Raw genomic sequence first — 21990 nt, 5'->3', positions numbered from 1 at the left:
TTAATGGCGTGCACTCTGAAAATCGCGTCAGTGACCACTCCGCCACTGATGTGAAAAATCCTGGATTTCTATATATATATTTTTTTTTAAATCAAAAGTACCGATTTAAGTACCGTTTCGGTACCGTTATTAAAGTATCGATTTGGCACCGGTATCAAATAAAACCTATCACTGACGCGCTGAGCAAGTCTTTTAACCAACGAGGAACAGCAAAGAACCACGGCGTGTGGCCGTCTCTGCCATCACGGCCACCGGCTTCCCCGCTCGGGATCCGCTGCGGCCACTGCACCCGGCGCTGATTCCCCTTTCGGGTCTCAGCTGTTCTGCTGCTGCTTTGCCATCGTTATGGCTCTCTCCCTTGTTCTCTCTCTCTCTCTCCAGCTCGACAGGTTTTCCCCGCCTCCTTCACTCTCCCGAGGGAACAAAAACACACAGGTTAAATAGAACAGTAGGATAACGAGTCTGATCACTGACACCTCTCCGCAATCAGCTCGTCATCCCCCTCCAACGACAGTCTGGCTCCCTCTGCAGGCCAGAACGCGCCATGCTCCCCACACATACCATCTCTCGGATCTGGGGCGGCTGTGGCGCAGGAGGTAGAGCTGCTGTCTAATGATCGCAAGGTTGGCAGATCGGCGGATTGAGCCCCGGCTGGCCACATGTCGAAGTGTCCTTGGGCAAGACACTGAACCCCAAATTGCTCCCAGTGAGCGGGCCAGCCGGCGCATTGCATGGCAGCTTGCCGCCATTGGTGTGTGAATGTGTGTGTGAAAGGGTGAAGGAGAGGCCGTTGTAAAGCGCTTTGGATAAAGGCGCTATATAAGTGCAGTCCGTTTACCATTTACCATCTCTCGGGCGCGTGTTTCCAGGCGGGCAGACGGTGGGCACCACGGACTCCTCCAACAGTAACAGAGAGAGTGTGAAGTCTGAGGACGGGGAGGAGGACGAGCTGCCGTACAGAGGACCTTTCTGTGGACGAGCCCTGGTGCACACTGACTTCACCCCCAGCCCCTACGACACAGACTCCCTCAAACTGAAGGTAGGGGCACACAATGATCCCTCACACATTTTACAAGTTCAATGTACCTCAGTTGAAGCTTCATTTAGACTCTGATAAGGTAAATGCTAGTATCCTGAGATACCCATGCACATTCATCAGGGTTCCCAGCTCTGAAGCCTTAAAGTCTAAAATCCAGCAATCCGGTTTATAAGGACTAAAAAGGTCTCAAGTTCCAGTTATTAGGTCTAATAAATGAGGTGCTAGGTCTTAAAAATGAGATCCTGCAAGGAAATCGGTCCGACCACATCTATTTACGCAGAAATGAATCAAGCTGGAACCCAAAAAATGCCAATTCGCTTCCTTTTTTGTCTGCATGGCAGTGAAATCCCTAATTTCATCACCTCGAGGATGACAAAAAGCTATCATATGGTGTCGCGAATAGGTCCAAAATTCTATTCAAAGAGGTCTAAAAAGGTCTTAAATTTTACTTGTTGAAACTTGTAGGAACCCTGTTTCATATTGGCTGTATAAAATCCAGAGAGTGCGATAGCCGTGACTGATGTTGTGTTGCAGAGAGGAGACGTCATAGACGTCATCAGTAAGCCTCCGATGGGCACGTGGATGGGCCTGCTGAACAGCAAGGTCGGCACCTTCAAGTTCATCTACGTGGAGGTTCTGACTGAGGAGGAGAAGCCCAAACGGACCAGGAGGAGGAGGAAGGGCCGGCAACCCAAACCCACCTCTGTGGAAGAACTCCTGGAGCGCATCAACCTCAAAGTAAACAACCTTGTTGAACTGAACATTAACACTACAACAGCCGTGCCTGTTTTACCTACTAGAGAGCTAGAGCCGCCTTGGGGGTCAAATAGACCCCCTATTTAGAATGTAAATCTGCAATTTACACACAGAGATCACTAGAGGGCACTTCATTTTTTAGCCTGCCTCCTACACAGAAAAACTGCAAAACAGCTTTATACTATCTTATCCTGAAGTGATTTTAAAAATGTATGGATACTGGGTGGTAGAACGCACATATCTAGGAAAAGTCCTGAAATTTGATCGAGTGCAAAGATATATCTTTTTTTTACTCACCGTGACCCCTCGCGGCTCTTTTAGTGTTAAACTGTACATTGAATCGGACAAACTGAGCACACTTATTCTAGTTATTGACACGTTTTTATTGAAGTCTGCCACCTTTTTATGACTGAGTAGATGTTTTCTATGTTATGTTGACCATAAACCCATGTTGACCATCTCGCCCCCCTCTCTCTCTCTAGGAGCACATGCCCACCTTCTTGTTCAACGGCTATGAAGACCTGGACACCTTCAAACTGCTGGAGGAGGAGGACCTGGATGAGCTGAACATCACAGACCCCCAACACAGAGCTGTGCTGCTGACCGCCGTGGAGCTGCTGCAGGAGTACGACGGTGAGACGTACACACACACACACACACACACGTACACAGGCTTTTAGTTGCATTTCATGTACGAAAGGCGCTATATGAATAAAGCTTTACTTACTTACTTACTTACACACACGCACACACACAAACATACACATGCACAGACATACACACACACACACACACAAAGATACACATGCACAGACATACAAATGCACATACACACACACACACACCAGGGTTCCCCTGCTGGTCTTAAAAAGCCTTAGGGCCCTATTATGCACTTCTTAACTTGCCGTCTTAAGTCTTAATTAAGACGCACCGCCAGGTTAAGACCTACCGCCACCCTTATTATGCGCTTCATACTGCTATTATGCAGGTGTCGCTAGGCGCCCACACATAAGACGTAAGACTCCCGTGCATATATTACTCATTGTGGGAGTGTTCGTTATTGAAGTGCGCTAGGCGCCCTGCTATTATGCGATCTGACTTTGCGCCTAGCGCTAAGAAGTGGTTTGAAAAGTTTTTAGGCGGTAGACTTCATGCACGTTTTGAAACACGAGCGCGCCTCCGCGGTTTGCGCATGCGCGCCGACCAACTTGGGTCAGTGCGCATGCGCAAACCGCGGAGGCGCGCTCGTGTTTCAAAACGTGCATGAAGTCTAGCGCCTATGAACTGCATAATAGCATAGCGCTTATGACTTAACGCAGCCGGTTCTTAAAGGGAATGGCACCTGGCACGCTGATTGGGTTGATTGAGAAGACGCCCAAAACACACCCATGACTAATTTCTGGGCTTAGCGCCGGGTCTTAGGCGCCCACTACCGCACGCATAATAGCAAAGTGGCCTTGACCACGCCTCCACGTCTTAAGTTTAGATCTACCGCCTCGTCTTATTGCTTAAGACTTATGAAGTGCATAATAGGGCCCTTAAAGTCTAAAATCCACCAAACTTCTTTTTTGTCTGTATGGCAGTGAAATCCCTAATTTCATCACCTCGAGGATGACAAAAAGGTATCATATGGTGTCGCGAATAGGTCTAAAATTCTATTCAAAGAGGTCTAAAAAAGGCCTAAAAAGGCCTTAAATTCGACTTGTTGAAACGTGTAGGAACCCTGACATTCACACACACACATACACACACACACACACAGAGACACACACATACGTACACATTCACATACACATACACATAGCTCATGTTTTAGCAGTATGGCATTCAGTGACTGAGGCCCTGGGGTGGTGATGTTGGGCTGGTGATGTTGTGACTGATGGCCCTGGGTTGGTGATGTTGTGACTGATGGCCCTGGGTTGGTGATGTTGTGACTGATGGCCCTGGGTTGGTGATGTTGTGACTGATGGCCCTGGGTTGGTGATGTTGTGACTGATGACCCTGGGTTGGTGATGTTGTGACTGATGGCCCTGGGTTGGTGATGTTGGGTTGGTGATGTTGTGACTGACGGCCCTGGGTTGGTGATGTTGTGACTGATGGCCCTGGGTTGGTGATGTTGTGACTGATGGCCCTGGGTTGGTGATGTTGGGTTGGTGATGTTGTGACTGATGGCCCTGGGTTGGTGATGTTGTGACTGATGGCCCTGGGTTGGTGATGTTGGGTTGGTGATGTTGTGACTGATGGCCCTGGGTTGGTGATGTTGGGTTGGTGATGTTGTGACTGATGACCCTGGGTTGGTGATGTTGGGTTGGTGATGTTGTGACTGACGGCCCTGGGTTGGTGATGTTGGGTTGGTGATGTTGTGACTGATGACCCTGGGTTGGTGATGTTGGGTTGGTGATGTTGTGACTGACGGCCCTGGGTTGGTGATGTTGGGTTGGTGATGTTGGGTTGGTGATGTTGTGACTGACGGCCCTGGGTTGGTGATGTCGGGTTGGTGATGTTGGGTTGGTGATGTTGTGACTGACGGCCCTGGGTTGGTGATGTTGGGTTGGTGATGTTGTGACTGACGGCCCTGGGTTGGTGATGTTGGGTTGGTGATGTTGGGTTGGTGATGTTGTGACTGACGGCCCTGGGTTGGTGATGTTGTGACTGACGGCCCTGGGTTGGTGATGTTGGGTTGGTGATGTTGGGTTGGTGATGTTGTGACTGATGGCCCTGGGTTGGTGATGTTGTGACTGATGACCCTGGGTTGGTGATGTTGTGACTGATGACCCTGGGTTGGTGATGTTGTGACTGACGGCCCTGGGTTGGTGATGTTGGGTTGGTGATGTTGGGTTGGTGATGTTGTGACTGACGGCCCTGGGTTGGTGATGTTGTTCTGTGCAGGAAGCAGCGACCCGGAGCGCAGCGGCCAGTCTGGAGGCTCCCAGGAGAAGCTCCTCCTAGACAGGCCGGGTCTGCAGGGAGACTCCCCCCGCGACTCCGGCTGCTACGAGAGCAACGAGAACCTGGAGAACGGTAATGAGAGCCTGACTCGCCTGTGACTGTCCCTTTCAACCTCCTCCTCCTCCTCCTAAAGGCTGCTGTCTCCATGCTTGGGCATTCCACACCAACCTGAGGTTTCATGCTGTTGGGAAAGACTTGGCTTCGGCTCATTACCCTTCTTTGACGCTCATTTTTTTCTGGCCTCTTTTTTCAGTCTCACGTTTTTGTTCTGTTTCTGCAACACAGGAGTGAAGTACTCTGTTTTACAACCAATACTCCCCCCATCAACGCTATGCTTCTGTCCATCTACAATGTATTTTAGTCACCCTCTCTCTTCCAAGTACCATACCATTTTTTCTTTGCACGAATGAACTTTTCCATCCACTCAAAATGGAGGCTAAGTCTATGTCGAAGGGGAGAGAGGTCAATCTTATTCTCATTCTATTACAATTGGTAGACCCTTCTCCGAAACCTGTTCGTCTTGTAGGAACTTCTTTATCTACACAGAAATAGATCTGTCATGGTGTATTGCGTGCGTGGTGGTTTTGCGTTTGCTGAAAATGGTGACTCATGAACCAAAGGTGTGACAGAAGCTGTAGTTTAAAACAAAGACTTCTCAGTATTTCCATATTTACTGTGTATGCTTTCTTTATTGATAATTATAGCATTCTTACTGTGGTTATTTGCTTTGGTTTTAGTCTTAAAGAAAATGTATACATATATAAAAGAATTGTGCTCATATTGAAAGCTCTTGTGAATGTCAATAGCCCTTGTGGAGTTAATGATGTCAGAGTCTTTTCCACACATTATTTCTCCCTCAAGATTCTGCTGTTTTTGTGTGTATATTTTTCTAGTTCAGTACCACATAATTTTGCACAATACTTTATGATGTGCCTAAAAAGAAATTGCTTTATGCAAACCATTTAGAATATTTTACGAAATGGTTCAGTTATACTTGTTAAATGGGACGCAACAATTTTTTGTACTACCATAATTGTGGGTGCATTCAAATGCATAGTTAGGACCTTGATTAAAAAACTATAACAATGTCAGCTCTGATATGATCAGTGAAGTTATGCGTTATATAATTGAGGATTAAACCTGTGTTGAATACAGCTCATGAAGATCTTTGCCATAGGAACTTCTGATAGAAGTGATGCAGGTTTCTACTCCTCAGTCTTTGAACAGTTCTGAAGTGTGCCACTGTCATAGGAGGGCTTGGGGAATAAACTGCACAGTGGTTTACTACACTGGCCTGCCTGCTTATTTCAGCCTCCTCTCTCACTCACTCACTCACCTCTCTCACTCACTCACAATCCATTTTCTCTGGACTTCATACATCATGCTTACTATTCAGTCAGCTTTCAGAAGTCACTCTTCCTTTTTTACACTGCCTTTCCTTTCACTGATTTCCCCCTGGATATCAATGACTTCATATATGATATGACTATATGATATATACTATATGCTGTAGTTGTTCTTTATGCAAAATCACACCTGTTTGTTTCAGGGAGGGACAGAAAGACATCATCTTCCATGAGCAGGTCCTCGTCAGGTTTCGAGTCCAGTCACCTCCCGTCCCCCGAGTACCCCGCCCTTCCCCTGACCCATCCGAATACGAGCGTGCTACAGACCGGTCCGTTGCAACAGTCGTGCAAGTCGCCGTCCCTACAAAACACCATGGAAATCTTTCAAAGCCCTCTGAGCTGTCAGAGGCGCCACAGCCTCCTCACCCACACAGCCCTGGTCAGGGGGCGGAGCTGTGAGGAGCTGGGCGGGGCTAATCCCACAGCCCTGGTCAGGGGGCGGAGCTGTGAGGAGCTGGGCGGGGCTAATCCCACAGCCCTGGTCAGGGGGCGGAGCTGTGAGGAGCTGGGCGGGGCTAATCCCACGGCCCTGGTCAGGGGGCGGAGCTGTGAGGAGCTGGGCGGGGCTAATCCCACAGCCCTGGTCAGGGGGAGGAGCTGTGAGGAGCTGGGTGGGGCTAATCCCACGGCCCTGGTCAGGGGGCGGAGCTGTGAGGAGCTGGGCGGGGCTAATCCCACAGCCCTGGTCAGGGGGCGGAGCTGTGAGGAGCTGGGCGGGGCTAATCCCACAGCACTGGGCCTGAGGTGGCTGAGGCGCTGCGTCTCTCTGGGGGAACTCAACTCAGAAAAGGAGCTCCACCACCCGTTAGATCTGGAGCAGACTCACATCTCCACGTCCAAGGCTGAGGAGTCCACGCTGCTACTATCCAGCCCTCAGAAACCACTGGTCACACCCAGACCCAGCACGGTCCTGTCTAGCACTGTGGAGGTTGATATATCAGATGTTGTGTCTATCAGCACTCCCACATTGGCAGAAATTACTCCATGTGCCACGTTCCACCTCACTCCATCCCTTTCAGTGCAAGGAAGCAGGCTTAAGCATCGTTTGGCTACACCCTCCCTGCCCAACCACCCGTGTATACCATCATCGCCACCTGCAGTGACCTGTGACCTTAGTGATACCTCCAACCACACCTCTTTAGACATCAACTCTTTGGAGGATACAATCGTTACAGCAGCTGCAACCCAACCGTGGATCTCAGACCTTTCGTGCTCTACCCAATCTGAAGGCCAGAGGACACAGTCAACGGGAAGGAAAATGGTATATAGGCAGTCTGTCAGTCTGGAGTCACTTTTGGAGGAAAGGCTTGAGTTGGAGGGTATCGATTTGACAGAGGAGCCCTTCTCTGACAAGGTAAGGTGTCACTTCTACTATACTATGAGTGGTACTGTAATGTTCTTACAATATCATCTGTGTCAAATGTTATCTCTACTATTACATGAGGTATCCCACTTTGTTGTAATGTTTATGACGTTCAAAGTGTTCATAGTCACTGTGTTGCCGGCCTCACTTGTTAACACGCCGTGCCTATTTTACCTACAAGTAGAGCCGCCTTGGGGGTCAAATAGACCCCATTTTTAGAATGTAAATCTGCTATTTACACACAGAGATCACTAGAGGGCGCTTATTTTTTTCGCCTGCCTCCTACACAGAAAAACTGCAAAACAACTTTATACTGTCTTATCCTGAAGTGATTTTGAAAATGTAAGGATACTGGGTGGTAGAACGCACATATCTAGGAGAAGTCATGAAAGGAGGGTCCTGAAATGTGATAGAGTGTAAAGATAGAATTAGTTTTTTTACTCACAGGGGTCACCGTGACCCCTCACGGCTATTCTAGTGTTAAGCCCTGTCAAACCTGGTGTCTCCTGTTCTGTAGTTTGGTCGCTATAAGGTCCCCCGGTCCCTGCTCCTGAGGTTGTCTAGCGAGCTGAACCAGCCTGTGAAAGAGACCGCCTCCGCCATGGACCTGATCAGAGTTCAACAGCTTCGCAAACAGCATCGCATGGCCGTGAGTGACCTGTTTTTATATATGTTTTTATATTAACTTTATGTTCTTATTCCTGTTGTAAAGCACTTTGAGCTGCATTTCTTGTTTGAAAGGTGATATATAAATAAAGCTTTACTTACTTACTTACTTACTTTTATACCGCAGAAATAATTTACCTGATTTTTTTTTTAAAAGCCCACGATCAAATTATCTCTAAAACTCTTTTTCCATCTCCCCAATTACACCCTTTCTCTATAGATCCCGTTTGGAGGTTTGACAGAGGTTTGTCAAAGGTTGCAGTCCCAGACACACCTTGCCAATGTGTCAGAGTAGATTGTGTCTTTGAGGCTGCTCTTGTACTGTACATTAACTCCTTCACTGTGTAGCAGAGCTCGACATGCATAGACACCCTCTTCTTGAGACAAATGGTAAATGGTAAATGGACTGCACTTATATTGCGCCTTTATCCAAAGCGCTTTACAACGGCCTCTCATTCACCCATTTACACACACATTCACGCACCAATGGAGGCAAGCTACCATGCAAGGCGCTGGCCCGCTCACTGGGAGCAATTTGGGGTTCAGTGTCTTGCCCAAGGACACTTCGACATGTGGCCAGCCCGGGCTCGAACCGCCGATCTGCCAACCTTGCGATCAGTAGACAGCGGCTCTACCTCCTGTGCCACAACCGCCCCATCTGACAGGTCTGCATGACATGGGTATGTTTGACAGCATCATTGTACTCATCACTGTAGCTGCCGCTCAGGATTAACTGAGGGATACAGAGCAAGGAAGTTATATACAGGGTTCCCGTGCTGGTCTTAAAAAGCTTTTAAGTCTAAAATCCAGCAATCCAACTCACAAGGCCTAAAAATGTCTCAAATTCCAGTTATTCGGTCAAAAAATGAGGTGCTAGGTCTTAAAAATCAGATCCTGCAAGGAAATCAGTCCGACCACATCTATTTACGCCGAAATTAATCAAGCTGGAATCAAGCTCCTTTTGTCTGTATGGCCGTGAAATCCCTAATTTCATCACCTCGAGGATGACAAAAAGCTATCATATGGTGTCGCGAATAGGTCTAAAATTATATTCAAAGAGGTCTAAAAAAGGTCTAAAAAGGTCTTAAATTTGACTTGTTGAAACTTGTAGGAACCCTGTCTATAGAGAGAGGGATTGAGAGGCATATAAAAAGGAAGGCACAAGGAGGCAAGAGTGACATTACTGGGATAATAAAAGTGACTATAGATTACACTGTATAATGCTGTCGCTTACTGGCTTCTACGTTTTTGTCATAATGAGACAAACATCAGGAACATGATAAAGCATTTCATTTGAGAATATCATCTTTAATTCTGTTTAATTCTTTTTTTCACTTGTGTGCCTATATTGATAAATGAATGCTGAACATTGGCAAATAAACCCATTGTTATATGTATGTTACGTACTGTAAAACAGACGACTACTGACTAGCTTTCATTTAGATCATGAAACATGATGCTGTACATTTGTGGGCAATAAAAACATGCTTTTTTTCTTGAAGCTTAACTTTTATTTAAAATGCTAAATACATACATGAATAAGATATTATTGACAACAATTATTCAATGAAATTTCAGTACTGCCATCTGGGAGAACATGCAGTGTCTAGATGCTCATACTGCATCTAGAAAATAACACTGCACACTGGTAGTAGTGCTGGCTAAAACGGGAGGGATGTAAAACGTAAACAAATAATTTTTTTGATTTAATTGATCATGTTGTCATTGGTGTATTAAAATCAGATCCCATGTGGGGGCTCAAAATCATACCCACGTAAAACAACACATTTTCAGTGTTACTTCAACCTCATAGTGTGCAAATACCATAGAAAATAAAAAGTTTTGACTATTGCCCCTTTAACTTGTAAAGTAGCCTCCCCAGTTATCCCCCACTCATTGTTTAAGCACCACTTTTGATTTATTGTCTAGAAATATTTAGAAAATCACTGACCACCTAAATTGGAAGGTGAAAAATATTCAGATTTCCATGTCAGATTAATCGGTAGATTAATCAACTAATATGAACAAATTAATCAACTTTTTTTAGTTTTTTTGTTCCAGCCCTACTTAATACTTTCATGGCTAAACTTTGAAATTGAAATTGTAGCACTTTGAGATTCCTTATGTAAAGTGCTTTTACAAATAAAATGTATTATTATTATTATTATTAAAAAAAAATATGAGCAATGGCAAGTGTCAGTACCGGTAATTGTGACTCTCAAAGACTGCTACACATTTCCTTATAGTCTGGCCTGCGGGGGCCTCTCTTGGAGACACTTCCTCACCAGCCCCAGAGCGTCCAGGGCTGTGCCCCAGCTCAGGGTGACCCCCCAGCCCCCGTGGCCATAGTTGTGTACAACCGGCACCTGGCGGCCCTGTAGCAGAACCATCTCTCGCTCCACCCGTGGGTTCTTCCTGCTAGGCCTCAGACCCACCCACTCACCCAGGATTGTGGCCCTGCGCAGAGAGGGCTCGAGCCTGCTAGTGCGCTCCATGATGCTCTCTGTGTCCCCTCTGTCCACCTCCAGGCGCCAGTCGTCTGCCTGCCTGGTGCCGCCCACGGTGACACTGTGCGTTCCTGGGTAGATGTAAGTCAACCCGTCGCCGTCCCGGATAAAGTGCTGTAGCCAGGGAGCCTGGACCTTGAGCACCTGGCCGCGGACAGGGTAGACCTGCTCATCCCCCACTAACGACCTGGAGCCCAGGCCTGAGCAGTTGACGATGACGTCATAGCTCTGGCTCAGTGCCTGAAGATTTTCGACTATCTTCTGTTCAATTTGCCCTCCAGCTTTTCTGAATCTGGAAAACGGGATAATTGTGTTGTAAAGACATCTGTATGAATGGGAGGCGTTGAGTGTAGTGTTAAACAGTTTCAGTACATGAACAGATGACCATGATATTCGTGTAAAACAAGCTAGATTTATCTAAGGTGGAGTTTACCTTTTCTCTAACCATGGCAGGTAGGTGGAACATTCACATTTGATAGTGGTGAAAGCTTGGCCAAACTTGTGATTTGGAAACCTTTTTAGTTCACGGTCTGTCAAGGTTCGGAAACCCAGCACATAATCAGACCAGAATGGCTTTTGATTAGTAGGGACGTCCTTGAATATTTGCCACCTTGAGTAAAACACAATTAGATTTGAATTAAGCATTTTTGTCAGCAAAATATCACCCACTACAAAAGGTAGTGTAGTAAGCCAGCCTACTATACAGTTTTAATGCTTACCCTGAGCTTAACAACACCCCAGCCTCTGACGCATGTTCTGAATGAGCAATAGCCAACAGGTGATCAAACGACTCCTTAAACCAGCGCCTCTGCCGTTCCAGAGATATATCTATGGAGAGAGGAGGGGGCGACGTTTAAATCAACAGAGGCTGACCTCGGATCAAGACTTGAACACCCAGTACACTCATAGAATGTGTATTATACAGTAGATCATTCAAAGTTATTAATTAATTGGATTATATAATTTAAGTATTGTAGCGAACGGGAACTGGTAGTGTAACTCGCCCCATGCGGGGGGTCGAACCCCGATCTCCCGCAGATCGGGGTTCGACCCCCGCATGGGGCGAGTTACACTACCAGTTCCCGTTCGCTACACTGGTGTCAGTAGTGGGATGGAAGGAAGGCCATCGGAGAGCCGTGTCCACGTGAGGGACTTGACATAGTGAAGCGTGAGGGCACGCTCTCCCGAACGGTGAGGATAGTGTAATGAACCTGTATAAGGTCCGTTAGCAGCTCCACCAAGGGAGTTAACTCTCTTGGTGTTGTGGTTAGCGCGGCCGGCGGTTATGCGGGAGATCGGGGTTCGACCCCCCGCATGGGGCGAGTTACACTACCAGTTCCCGTTCGCTACAGTATAATTGTTCTCACTTGAGAGTGACGGATAGGGGCAGGACAGGATAAGCCTAGGCTTCATCCTACTCCTTTTCGAACATTGATAGGCCTGTACTCTACATATTAGTTATTTGTTCTTTTATTATTTTAAATCATGTTCGAAATAAAAGATTCATTCATTCATTCAAGTTCAGCTATATATTGGTACATTCATATAATGCGATCAGACATCAAATGTGAGTAACGATCACTGTTGGTCGACTGGTTAAAAAGAGACGGCGTGGTTGAGGCTGAAACACTGGTGCTTTTCCATCTGCAGCCCACGTTAGTGCAGTACGGATCAGTTCGAGGTCAGGTCGGGTCACTTTAGATCTGTTCTGGTTTTCCATTATACACAAACCGACCCGGACTAGTAGGAGGAGTAGACGATAGTAGGCGGAGTTACGCGTCACACGCAGCCTGGCAAAAAGCTTCCGGGTGCACACAGCAACAGCCGTGATTTTTTTGGAGAGAAAGAGAAAGAGAGAGAGGAAGCTATGTACACATAATAAAGTCATGTTTTTTGAACCCTTAAAACCACTGCCTTCACTTGTCTGCTTTATGAACTGTAGTATCATCATCGGGAAACGGCGACAAGACGCGAATCTACCGGCATTTGACTCATGACACAGCCGGTGTTATTCACAGACAAACACGGTGCCATTTGCGGGTTAATAACTTCGGTTTACCGGGGGTTAGGATAACAATTCAAACGTGTCCGGAAAGAGGAGAAGCCAGGGAATTCAAAAGTTTTTGAATGGAGTCGATCCTCCACTCCTATCACCGTGGACACAGCGCGGAGCGAATTCCCTGTTAAAACCGGCATTTGACTCATGGCTGGACAGCACAGCAGCAGCGGCCAGGTGAACTCCCGGTTCATCGAGTTTACGGTTAAAAGCATAACTTCTCGGGGTGTCAGCGCGGTGGTTAAGGGCTCAAAATGACCGTAGACAGATGGTGAAGTTAGCAAAGGAGTATTGTGTTTGTATCACCTCCACAGCCGGTGTTATTCACGGACAAACACGGTGCATAATAGCGATTTTTGTGTTGTGCTTGTTGTAAATAAAAGTTATATGATTCATTGAAATGACATTAAACTAAGATAATACGATGGTCAGCATAATTTTCCGAATCTTTATTAATAAGCTATTACAGAAAATGTAGTGACATTTTCCTAGAGTGAATGTGGTATTTCAAGATGGCGGTTAGTGAAGAAATATAATGGGATGGGACATGGGATGACGATTTCCATTGACCAATCAACGGTGTGCAGCGTCACACGTCACACGCAGCCTGGCAAAGAGACCCGGATATGAAATGTTAGACCCTGGTGTCGATGTGGAGCTAAAGAAGCGAGCTGACCTGGGACCGAAGCGACCTGGAACGACGAATGGAAAAGGGGAACGAAGCGGGCTGACCCGGGTCAGCACCAGGTCAGCACCGTAGTGGAAAAGCCCCACACGTGTTCTCCTCACCAGGGAACTCAGCGGCAAATAGGATCCCGGCAGCCCCGTCACTGGTGGTGTCTGGGGTGAACTTGTCGGCCAGGAGAGTCACAGAACAGAAGGGGAGCGCCTCTGCAATGCACACAGCAGTGGAGAACCCCACCACACCTGCACCCACCACTACCACCTTCACACTCTTCATTGTAGATCAAGTTAGCTATATAAATAAATAAATATAAATAAATAAGCATACAAAAAGTCAAATGTTTCTTGTGTATACTGGTATGCCAGACCACTGTTCATAATCTTGTTTGTTTGTTTTTCCTGATGTGAGTATAAAATCAATGTCAAATAATTCCCTCCACAGTGTTGGTGCAGACAAGAGAACCCCAAAACATGTTCTACCAGCAGGGTATTAGTATTAATTAATATTAGTATTAGGATGCGTGTCAAAAGTGTAGTCTTATATTGAGACGAAAGTCTGTTAGTATGACATTGTATACTCTATTTCATTCATTGAGTAGAAAGATAATTTAGGAAAATTAAAGATCAGGTAAGGCACACGGTTTTTAAATACATTTTGGAGATCGATTTTTTTCTGCTTTTTAGCTGCATTACTTCAATGTTAACTGTCCTTACTGCGCCTTACTACTCCTCTGCGCCCTCTGTCATAGAGACCGGAACAGCTAGGAGGGCTATGGCCCGATCAAGGATCAGTCGGTTGGTCATTATCATGGAATTACATAACAATGACATTGAATTACATAACAATGACATTGTATTATGAGACACCCAATTAACTACTCTATTTCACTCAAATACTTGAATGTGTGTTATGTGTATTTACATCATTAACCCTAACCCTTGAAAATAAAGATCACTTAGGATATGCATTTCTATGCAGATTACTGCACTTTACATGATGTTTGCACCATTGATTACAATCTTGATTGTTGAAGCCAGCAGCAAGTGCTGAAAAAAGCTGCAAACGGAAAAGTTTACAAGCTACAACTCTGTCTAATATCTGCTGAATATCTGTCTGTACAGAGATTTATCATATGTAGACTTACCCGTATACAAGGTTTCAACATTGATTTCCCACATGCATAGTAAACTTGTCCCTCTACTAAACGCCTCTAATGAATGACAGCTCTGAGTGACCCAGTCACTAGTCTGTGTCTGGTCGCGTCACCGCGCAATAAACACAGTATAATAAACAAGACACCTGTGGTGGGGGAGGGTGTGCTTTATTTTCTTTGCCCCGCGACCCACAGATAGATGGCCAGTCTATTGCCCCGCTACTGTCGGGGAAACTGTCTGACAAGTGAACACATCTGACAGATTCTGACCCGGTGTTGTGCCGCATTCTCACTCCCCCGCAGACAACTTGCTAGTTTAAATCTGGAACCCAAGCTATTCAACAGGTAACTCAAGCCCAACACTCCATGATAATGAACTACGAGAGCACTTAAATGCATCATAGTTTACAGTAATACATTGATGTTTAATAATAATAATTTTGACAACCTCTTCTTGGTACCCTAGAAAGCACATGCGTGTAGTTAGAACAGAGAACAAGCGATCGTATATTTTAGGTCATAAACGTTAAGACAAACACATCGCAATGCTAAGCGTATAGGGAGTGAGAGTCTGCGGGGAGTGAGAATTGGGCACAACACCGGCACCGGGAGTTGAACGAGTGCATCCACAGTGCATTACAGATTAGTGGATCTGTACAGCAGCTCATGCGGCCGCAGGCAAGCTTCAAGGAGTCTCAATCGGTTTTGAGACCATACGGTTCGTGACGTCACCATACCTCAGCCTTACTACGGTGGCTGAGGAACCCCAAATAACCACTTTCAACATCTCGCGAGATTTTTTTTTTTTTTTTACGACAACAAGAGAAGGTAAGGTCCTGAAAGCTTAGTATCTTGTTTAAGGAAGTGCTGTGGCTACATTTATCAATGTATTTCAGAGATAGTTTCTTAGAAATATCTTTTGATCGGTTCAATTTGTTTACATTTCACATATCGCTGTAAATGCTGTTTAATAGGCCTGTTTTCTGCTGCTTAATAGGCCCATCGGAATGAAAACGATGTAGCACTCATTGGGCTTTGTGACCGGAGTGTTGTAGCATACGGCGCTGTCCTGTGTACTGTTATTACTGTTGAGTTGATCTGTAGCTGAGCAGTTTATGTGCGTGTATCTGTAGCTGTAATATATCAATACCGAAGTCAATCATTTTGTTTCGGAAAGTACGATAGCTACAATCTCATTAAGGGTTCTCTTGCAACCACAGTTCAGTTGCTCGCACTGTGTTTCTCAGCTTGAATCTCAACATGGTGATGTGCTGCACACTACTCACTTCCACACACATGAATGAATGAATGAATGGTCTTTATTGTCATTAATATAGTACAGGTACCATACAACGACATTTGGGAGGGGGGGGCTCCCCTGGTGCTAGGAAAAAAATACTAAAAACAAGAAGGGAAAAGAGCTGGTTTACATAAATAAAGGCTATATACACTATCCACTATACTATACTATACAAATAAAACACTGTGCTGTACTCTATGCTATGCTATAAATATCCTAACATTTCCTATCTTATGGTGATGTGCTGCACACTACTCACTTCCACACACATGTTGAGATTGAGTTACACTTTGTATTTACAGGTTTTTCTCTTCTTCCCAAAAATGACTGAACACACACCAACCACAACTACTTCCCTCATGGCCCTTCATTCAGACTCCCACAAGGACACAATCCTGAGCAAATTTGACACGCTGAGAAAAAGGGACTTGCTGTGTGACATCACACTGATTGTAGAAGACGTGCACTTCAAAGCACACAAGGCCTTGTTGGCTGCCAGCAGTGACTATTTCTCCCTGATGTTCACCACAGAATGTCAAATCAGCCAGTCCATCTACAGGCTCGACGGCATGGCAGCAAAAACCTTTGCGGCAATGCTTGAGTTCATCTACAGTGCCAAAGTGTCTGTTGAGGAGCGTGAGGCGGACCAGCTCCTAGACATGGCCCATATTCTAGAAATCAGTGACCTGGTTAAGGCCCACACTGACCACAGCAAGGATATGAACACAGACAGAGGAGAAGGAGGGACGGTACTACTGCCAAAACGGAAAAGGGGCCGTCCGAAGAAAAACGGGGACATGTCGGTAAAGGTGTCAGGGGTTCTTCTGGATGAATCCAGTCAAGTGGAAGGAAAGCCTATCAGTAACATCCAGGTTTCAAAGCAGGTTCTAGTCGACGCCACAGTGGACGGTATAGAGTTAGTAGTGGAGTCGAACCATAACAATGACGATGCAGACTATGATCCTAGAGCAGCGGCCTGTAGCCGGCAGAGTAAACGGAAGACCAAGCCGCCTGTGAAGTACAAGGGCTACAGGGTGGGAGAGGAGGCCGCTGCTGAGAGCAGAGAGCCTGGGAAGAGGGGCAGGAAGAGGAAGTACCCCAACACAGAGGCACGGTGTGAAGACTGCGGAAAAGTGTTCAAGAACCACCTCTTTTTAAAAATACACCAAAGGACACATACAGGTGAGCCCTTGGCTTGCTGTGACTTATCTGCTAAATCCCTCTAGACCAGTGGTCCTCAAACCTCTCTTTGGGGACCACCAGCCGTTCCACATATTTGATCTAGCTGTTCCACCACCAGCACACCTGATTCAACTAATCAAGTGCAAAGCAATTATGATTTGTACTTGATTAGTTGAATCAGGTGTGCTGGTGGTGGAACAGATCAAATATGTGGAACGGCTGGTGGTCCCCGGGGAGAGGTTTGAGAAACACTGCTCTAGGAATGATCATGTCATTACAATGTGGGGCTTTATTTTGCATGTCGTCTAAGTGATTCTCTTTCCAAATGTCCCCAACAGGTGAAAAACCTTTCAGGTGCCTTGTCTGTGGGAAGGGCTTTACCCAGAAGCACACCCTCCTGGTTCACCAGCGCATGCACACTGGAGAGAAGCCCTTTGTTTGCACTGTCTGCTCAAAAGCACTCTCCACCAAAAACTCACTGATGGAGCATATGAACCTCCATACAGGTAATATACATATCCATGCAACCAGTGTCATATATGAATGAATGAATGATCTTTATTGTCATTGTAACAGGTACAACGAAATTCAAATGCAAACCCTAGGTGCTAACAAACAACCACAGTCCTAAGATTAAAAAAAAGAAAAAAAAGAATGACATAAATAAAAATAGGGGGATAAGTGATCGGTAGACATCTGAGAATGTATCTATTATGTGAACTTCTATACACTATATGGCCTATTCACAGGGGGGTATATAGACAGGGGGGAGTTAGCATGTAACTGTGTGCTATTATAAACATATGAACATATAAACATATGGACTAGTAGACATATATACAGTATATGATCCTTATCACAAGAATGTATAATATACAATCCATACAACCAGAGAAAACAATGACGTCTAGCTAGCTTCTGCAACAACTCTGGCCTCTTTTCATAAGTTTATTTCAATTCATTGAATAATGGCTCTGTCCAAAACAACCCCTGTTCTATTCTATTGTTGTTGTTGTTGTTGTTGTTGTTGTTGTTGTTGTTGTTTTTTTAACAATCTGCTTGAAATTTTCCAAGTAGAACAAATATACAACAACAATAACATTTGGTAAATACAAGTGACAAAGTAATAGTGCAAGTTTAAGTTAAAAAAACAACAAGCAAAAACAAGACAGGACTAAGACAGGACAAATACAGCAAACTAAAAATAGAATCCAAGACTAAGACTAAAGACATGAAAAAAAAAAAGAAAAAAAAAAGAAGATAAAAAAAGAAACAGTGTGTGTAATGTAAACATAAATCACTGTTGGTCAGTCAGCTGCCTATATGTCACAATTCAGCATTGCTAAGATACTTCACTACCGGTACTATCATTAAGAGATATCTGGCATGTCCAGCTCTCGTACATACTGGAAGAATGGGTCCCACATCTTATAAGATTTCTTCAGGGAGCCTGTTGTTATTGTTAGGGTTAGGGTTATGTTGTTGTATTAAGTGCATTCAAATGTGAGATGCTATTATGTTTTTTTTCTCAATCTCAGAGCAGAAATCTTTCAGCTGCGATAAATGTGGGAAGACTTTCAGCCAGAAGAGACAACTGAAGAGCCACTACAGGATTCATACTGGTAAGAGCCCATGACTGAATCATATGACTGAATCATATGACAATCATACTGGTAAGAGTCCATGACTGAATCATATGACTGAATCATATGACTGAATCATACTGGTAAGAGTCCATGAAGAGTCCATGACTGAATCATATGACTGAATCATACTGGTAAGAGTACATGACTGAATCATATGACTGAATCATACTGGTAAGAGTACATGACTGAATCATACTGGTAAGAGTCCATGACTGAATCATATGACAATCATACTGGTAAGAGTCCATGACTGAATCATATGACTGAATCATATGACTGAATCATACTGGTAAGAGTCCATGACTGAATCATACTGATAAGAGTACATGACAGATATTACATTATAAATCTTCATGAACCTTTTAAGACTGTACAAGGTATGGCAACCCATAATACATCAAATTATACTTTATTTGTTCTTCTTTTGCAGGTAAATCTCTACCAGAATGTGCACACTGTCATCATAAGTTTATGGATGCAGCTCAACTAAAGAAGCACCTAAGAACTCATACAGGTAAAGTGTTCTGTTAATTTTTTTTTTTATTAATTTATTTATTTTACTCCAGGTGTAATAACAGTGTTATTGTTACAGGTGAGAAGCCATTCACCTGTGAGATCTGTGGGAAGTGTTTTACAGCCAAGAGCACACTGCAGACCCACATCAGGATCCATAGGTGAGTCATGAGTCATAGGTCAGAGGTTAACTTCCTCCACATGGCCTTGTTTTCACGTTTGCACATATTCTTTTGTCTTTGCAGAGGAGAGAAGCCATATATCTGCAGCTTCTGCAACAAGTCTTTCTCTGACTCCAGTGCAAGGCGGCGGCACGTTGCTTCCCACACAGGGAAGAAGCCCTTCACCTGCTCGTCTTGCAACCTGTCATTCGCTCGCTTGGACAATCTGAAAACGCACACCAAGACACACAACAAAGAGAGAGTCACCGACGTCGAGGTCCCGACCGAGGCTGCGGTGGTGGATGCGACCGGGGCTGGGGGGTCGTCGGAGGAGATGCGCAGCATCCTGCAGCTGCAACAGTACCAGCTGCCTGGTACTCACCCTGAGCAGGAGATCCAGCTGGTGGTCACAGGAGAGGTGGACAACATGAACTTTGACCCAGCAGCAGGGCAGGACCAGGGCATCAGCATCATTTCCACGGGCGGCGGCGGCGGCTCTGAACCCGTGAATCATCAGCAGGCCCACTCCAGACTCACTCTTCTGACCCAGCCGTCGGGACACATGCAGAACGTGTCGCTGGTCACACAGAGCGGGGGGGTGGGGGCGGATCAGAGCCAGCAGATCCAGACTATCAGTGTGATGGAAGGCGGCCAGCCGGAGCAGATGCACGTCATCACCTTGAGCAAGGAGGCCATGGAGCACTTACAGGCCCACCACGGCCCCCCTCAGCCCCTGCAGATAGGAGGACAAACACGGCACGTCCAGCAGCTCCATGTGATGCACCAGAACCAGCACCAACCCCCCATCCCACAGCTGGCTGTCGCCGCCCAGGACCCTGGCCCCTCACAGGGACACATGAGCAGAGAACAGCAGGGCCAGGTCGTTCACATCAACCAGAGCCAGAGCAGCCAGCCCTCCATTGCCATCAGTCAGCAGACCAGTGAGCAGATCCCCGGCCACCACATCCAGGGACATCAGACGTTCCAGATCCAGGCAGGCTCTGTGTCTTACCTCTACACCACCAGCCTCACTCAACACAACTGAGGGAACCTCCGTCTTAGGGACCGCCATCTATGGACCTCGCGCTCTGGGGTCGGACGCTTCAAGTCATACGTGAAGAAGTGGGGGCCTGTCGGACAGTGCGGCACGCGAGTGTGGCGAGCCTGAACAGACCGCTGAGCACATAATCTCCGGCTGCCCCCCTATACAGCCCACCCTCAGAAGCTGCCCCCTATACAGCCCACCCTCAGAAGCTGCCCCCTATACAGCCCACCCTCAGAAGCTGCCCCCTATACAGCCCACCCTCAGAAGCTGCCCCCTATACAGCCCACCATCAGAAGCTGCCCCCTATACAGCCCACCCTCAGAAGCTGCCCCCTATACAGCCCACCCTCAGAAGCTGCCCCCTATACAGCCCTCCCTCAGAAGCTGCCCCCTATACAGCCCACCCTCAGAAGCTGCCCCCCTATACAGCCCACCCTCAGAAGCTGCCCCCCTATACAGCCCACCCTCATTGTTTCATACTGTACTAATGTCCAGTTGCTTTATGATCAGATGGACATTGGTGCTAAAAGGATGATCTCAACACACTGATGCCTGATGCAGTAGAGAGGTTTTTAATCCCGAAAAACAATTTCGTTTTCATGACGGCCTTCAGAATAATAAGGAAATTAAGGACTCAAAGGACGCATGTGGGAAATATGTTTATTTGCCAATTAATGTTATAAAAAGGTGTATACAGTCAAAACAATTGCAGTGTTTAAAGGAGACCTATCATGCTCTTCCACAAGTTAATGTAGGTCTCTGGGGTCCCCAAAACATGTAGCCTAATAGATTTTTTGGCCGTAAATACCACTCAGATTCTAAGCTAAAGGCATTCTAGCATGCCACTAAACCAGTGGTCTTCAACCCTCCAGCAATTATGGTTTGTACTTGATTAGTTGAATCAGGTGTGCTGGTGGTGGAACAGATCAAATGTGTGGAACGGCTGGTGGTCCCCGAGGAGAGGGTTGAAAACCACTGGTCTAAACACCTCTGTTTCAGTCCTTTTCTCAACGGGCTGTTTCACGGGTAGGGCATTCATCAGTGGTCTTCTGGGCACACGGTTCTTGGGGGGGGGGGAAAGAAAGAAACTGTGTTCCTCACAAAAGAAGGAATCCTAAACCATTTGAATGGAAACGATCGAACCTGACACCTGAAAGTGACATGAGGATACACACGGATCAGGAAATCATCTGCGTTTTTCTGCCGATTTGCTGTGTGGCAGCGCGGTTTCCAGGGGAATAAAATTAAAAACCCAATATCCCTGTGTTCCCCACAAATCAAGGAATCCAAAACCATTTAAATGGAAAAGATCTGAGTTCTCCTTCCAATGTAGCGGACGGATGAACGGGGGAAATGTTCAACACAGCACCCGGTTTAATACGACCGATGTCAATATGCGGTGACTCCACTCAGTGTGACGTAAGGCCGAGAGGCAAATCTGAATGGCTCGTTGAATCGTGTATTTTCTGCAATACACAGCCCACAAAAAACTGACTTCATTTCACAGTTTCTGTGTTAGTAGGGTAATCAGACACAAACACTAAAAAAGTGAGTTTTTCATAAT

At 46.0% G+C, this 21990-nt stretch overlaps 3 protein-coding genes across 3 annotated transcripts in view; 2 read left to right on the top strand and 1 right to left on the bottom strand.

Annotated features, from left to right (window-relative positions):
- sash1b (SAM and SH3 domain containing 1b) overlaps nt 1–8474 on the top strand; it is a gene marked incomplete at both ends in the record, with an annotated part of 54726 nt that extends 46252 nt beyond the window's left edge. The window contains 7 exons of the mRNA XM_080545071.1: nt 870–1039; nt 1574–1777; nt 2278–2428; nt 4685–4816; nt 6294–7504; nt 8031–8162; nt 8400–8474. Of these exons, the coding sequence (XP_080401197.1) occupies nt 870–1039; nt 1574–1777; nt 2278–2428; nt 4685–4816; nt 6294–7504; nt 8031–8162; nt 8400–8474 (2075 nt within the window). The remainder of the gene's footprint in view (nt 1–869; nt 1040–1573; nt 1778–2277; nt 2429–4684; nt 4817–6293; nt 7505–8030; nt 8163–8399) is intronic.
- Nucleotides 8475–10386: 1912 nt separating this feature from the next.
- On the bottom strand, nt 10387–13703 carry ddo (D-aspartate oxidase; the record flags this gene model as incomplete). Its single annotated transcript, XM_080537015.1, has 4 exons — nt 10387–10978; nt 11120–11296; nt 11406–11514; nt 13532–13703. 4 exons carry the CDS (start codon nt 13701–13703, stop codon nt 10420–10422), a joined length of 1017 nt encoding a protein of 338 aa, XP_080393141.1. The 3' UTR covers nt 10387–10419.
- A 2536-nt stretch (nt 13704–16239) lies between these two features.
- On the top strand, nt 16240–20427 carry zbtb24 (zinc finger and BTB domain containing 24; the record flags this gene model as incomplete). Its single annotated transcript, XM_080537363.1, has 6 exons — nt 16240–17062; nt 17401–17568; nt 18601–18684; nt 19139–19222; nt 19301–19382; nt 19467–20427. 6 exons carry the CDS (start codon nt 16240–16242, stop codon nt 20425–20427), a joined length of 2202 nt encoding a protein of 733 aa, XP_080393489.1.
- Between the last annotated feature and the right edge of the window lie 1563 nt (nt 20428–21990).

The sequence above is a fragment of the Nansenia antarctica genome (assembly GCF_963989245.1).
Source record: "Nansenia antarctica genome assembly, chromosome: 1".
NCBI lineage: Eukaryota > Metazoa > Chordata > Actinopteri > Argentiniformes > Microstomatidae > Nansenia > Nansenia antarctica.
Note: the sequence above shows the minus strand (reverse complement) of the source record. Positions and strands in the feature narration are given on the sequence as shown.